The 2,671-nt window shown below is 35.6% G+C and overlaps 1 protein-coding gene across 1 annotated transcript in view; it reads left to right on the top strand.

The window, feature by feature from the left end:
- The window catches only part of DCC (DCC netrin 1 receptor), a 1,232,106-nt gene that overhangs the window by 1,065,667 nt on the left and 163,768 nt on the right, over positions 1-2,671 (top strand). Inside the window, exon 17 of the mRNA XM_012651723.1 lies at positions 193-258. Coding sequence (XP_012507177.1) covers positions 193-258 — 66 coding nt within the window. The remainder of the gene's footprint in view (positions 1-192; positions 259-2,671) is intronic.

Consider the following 2,671-nt stretch of genomic DNA (forward strand, 5'->3'; position numbering starts at 1 on the left):
ACATGGAATATAACATTTTTTCACAGATATGAGGGTATTAATATTGTCAGGCTTTCCTGGAGGTGGCCAAAATAATCTGTTCAGTTATTGTGTATTTTAAAATATTTATTATTTTTGTCTGTTCATATTGTTTCCTTTGTGCTTTCATGGTGTATATCCACTGACACTCTGATATACTTTCCTAATAAACAGGTCGTCATGGAGATGGAGGTTATTGGCCCGTTGATACTAATTTGATTGATAGAAGCACCCTAAATGGTAAGTATATAAATTAGGTTCTATTGAATTAGTTATATTAATTAAATGGTTAATTTGAGAGTGTCTAAGGCAAATATTTTATTGACTATAAGTGCCAAGAACCCTGGACTTAGGGATTTAGTGGGATAATAGATGAAGTTATTAACAAACCTGTAGTGCATTCCACCAGGAGATGATGCCAATGAAGGTTGACAGATGCATTAAAAAAAGAGAAACCCAACATAGAGCATTTTATAATGATACAGAGCCGTTAAATACATTTTAAATTTTAAAATAAGATTTTAATGTGTTATAAAGTATTTAAAACATTTGCAAAAATCTAATGTTTTTAAGGAAAGGTGATATCCAAGGTTGATAAAGCTAAAACCCACTCAGTTTCATAAATTAAAGTCACTGGTACTTTTCATCTGCAGAGAACATTTATTTTTCAAAATCTTCTAGCATCTGGTTTCCCACCACCAAGGTTAAGACATTAAATATTCAACATACTATTGAAATCTCTTGTATGTCTCATTGTTATCACATACTTCTTTTCCATTGCCCATCCTTCACTGTGATGTCAGCACTTCCCCAACCTGATGTTTCCTACGTATTTGTATGTATCACTAAACAGCATTATTTTACGTTTTTATAAATTTATAAAAATGGTACCATACCATATGTATCCTGCTGCAATGTGCTTTCATTTTTAACTTTGTTTTCAGGATTTATTCATATGTCTACAGATAGCTCTCATTCATTTATCTTTGCTGCTATACAATATTATGTTTTATGAAATAACATTTATTTAACCATTTTAGCAAGTTTTATAAGAAATTGGATTATTGAACAGATAAATTTCCATTTGGGTGGTCTCCTGTTGAAAAATCCAGGTGGTAATCCAAAATTGTGATCTAAAAGTTGTTTGCTGAGTGTCAAATTAGAATAAAGGGGTGAGTTAAGTGATTATTTTCTATTGTAGGCTATGATAATCTAATGCATGCATTTTTCCCAAGAGGATGGATATACGTGTGTGTGTGTGTGTGTGTGTGTGTGTGTGTGTGGTTGTGTGTGTGTGTGTGTGTGTTTGTCTGTGGAGTACACCAGACGCTTGAGTCAGAGGTTTCGTGTCCTCTATGTCCTCTATCCTCTGGCCAATGATAGACTCAAGAACATATTTTCACTTGTTGACTCTTCTTTGCTAATTACCTGCATACCTTCCTCTGCTATTAGTGCCTTTTATCCAACCAGAAACAAGTACAATTTCTTACATTTAAACTTCTTAGTCCATTCCTGCTGCACCTTCTAGCTGTGTCCTCCCACAGTGGAAGGGGCAAGCTCCTTCAGGCCTCTTTTATAAGGGCACTCAGGAGGGCTGCACCCTTATAACTTAATTACTTCTCAAAGGCACCACATCTCAATATCACCATAACAGAGATTGTGTTTCAACACTTGAATTTTGGGGGGACACCATCGTTCAGACCATAGCTGGCTTCCTGAATGCTTTTTGACCGAAACTCTTTGTGCTTATTCCCAGCACGCTCTCTCCAGGTTGCTCACAACTTCCTATTGTCTCTGTCCCTTCATTTAAATAAAATTACTGCCCCCTGTAGGTATTTGAGTTTTAGACACTTGTTGCAGCTAATGGTAGCCCCTGACATACACAACAGGCAGTCTGGGGAGCTCCCCAGACTGTAATTTGACTTAGCCTGGGCTATTACAAGCAAATCAGCAGAGGCATATGAAAACCCCAGCTTCCTAGTAAAAATTTTGCTAATGTCTTAACGTTTAAGAAGGGGTGTATTTTCCACTTAGATGTGCAAGTGAGACCCCTGAGTGATAAAACTCCAGTCCCACCCCACCCTTATAAAATAGGCTGCATCAGCAAGAACATTTTAAAGCTTGAGTTTGTAAACCTTGCATACAATGAAATTTCATACATCTCCCCTTAAAGTGACAGAATTATGGAGGTTTCCTCACTCTCCCTACACTTGCTAGATTTATTCTTCAAAGCATTGTAATAGAATAATGGCTTATTGTCAGGATACTCAAGCCAGCTGCAAATAAATTTAGACCTCACTAATCATTTACTTTGTCTTACAGCATGCCACTCTTTTAAAAATGCACTCTTAGAATTCAAATAAAGAAAAACAAAGCTATAGTTCATGTTTACTTCTGTAGTTGGAAGTCCTTAATTAAATTGTAGAAACTGAAGAAGCTTCCTAAATTATTTTCTGATGGCAGGTAGAATCAAGGCTAATATGTGGTGATGTGGTAATATTTTTCTTTTATGATGCATTCAATTTCAGATTATAGTCCACATTCTTAACACAGAAAAATCTTCAACTTCTGAAAATGTGTTTTGTAGCTTATATTTGTATGAATGACAGCAACTATGAAAATTACTTTGACATAATCCTGCTTTTCTCATTGG

This window comes from Propithecus coquereli, unplaced genomic scaffold, assembly GCF_000956105.1.
Source record: "Propithecus coquereli isolate 6110/MARCELLA unplaced genomic scaffold, Pcoq_1.0 Scaffold37, whole genome shotgun sequence".
Lineage (NCBI taxonomy): Eukaryota > Metazoa > Chordata > Mammalia > Primates > Indriidae > Propithecus > Propithecus coquereli.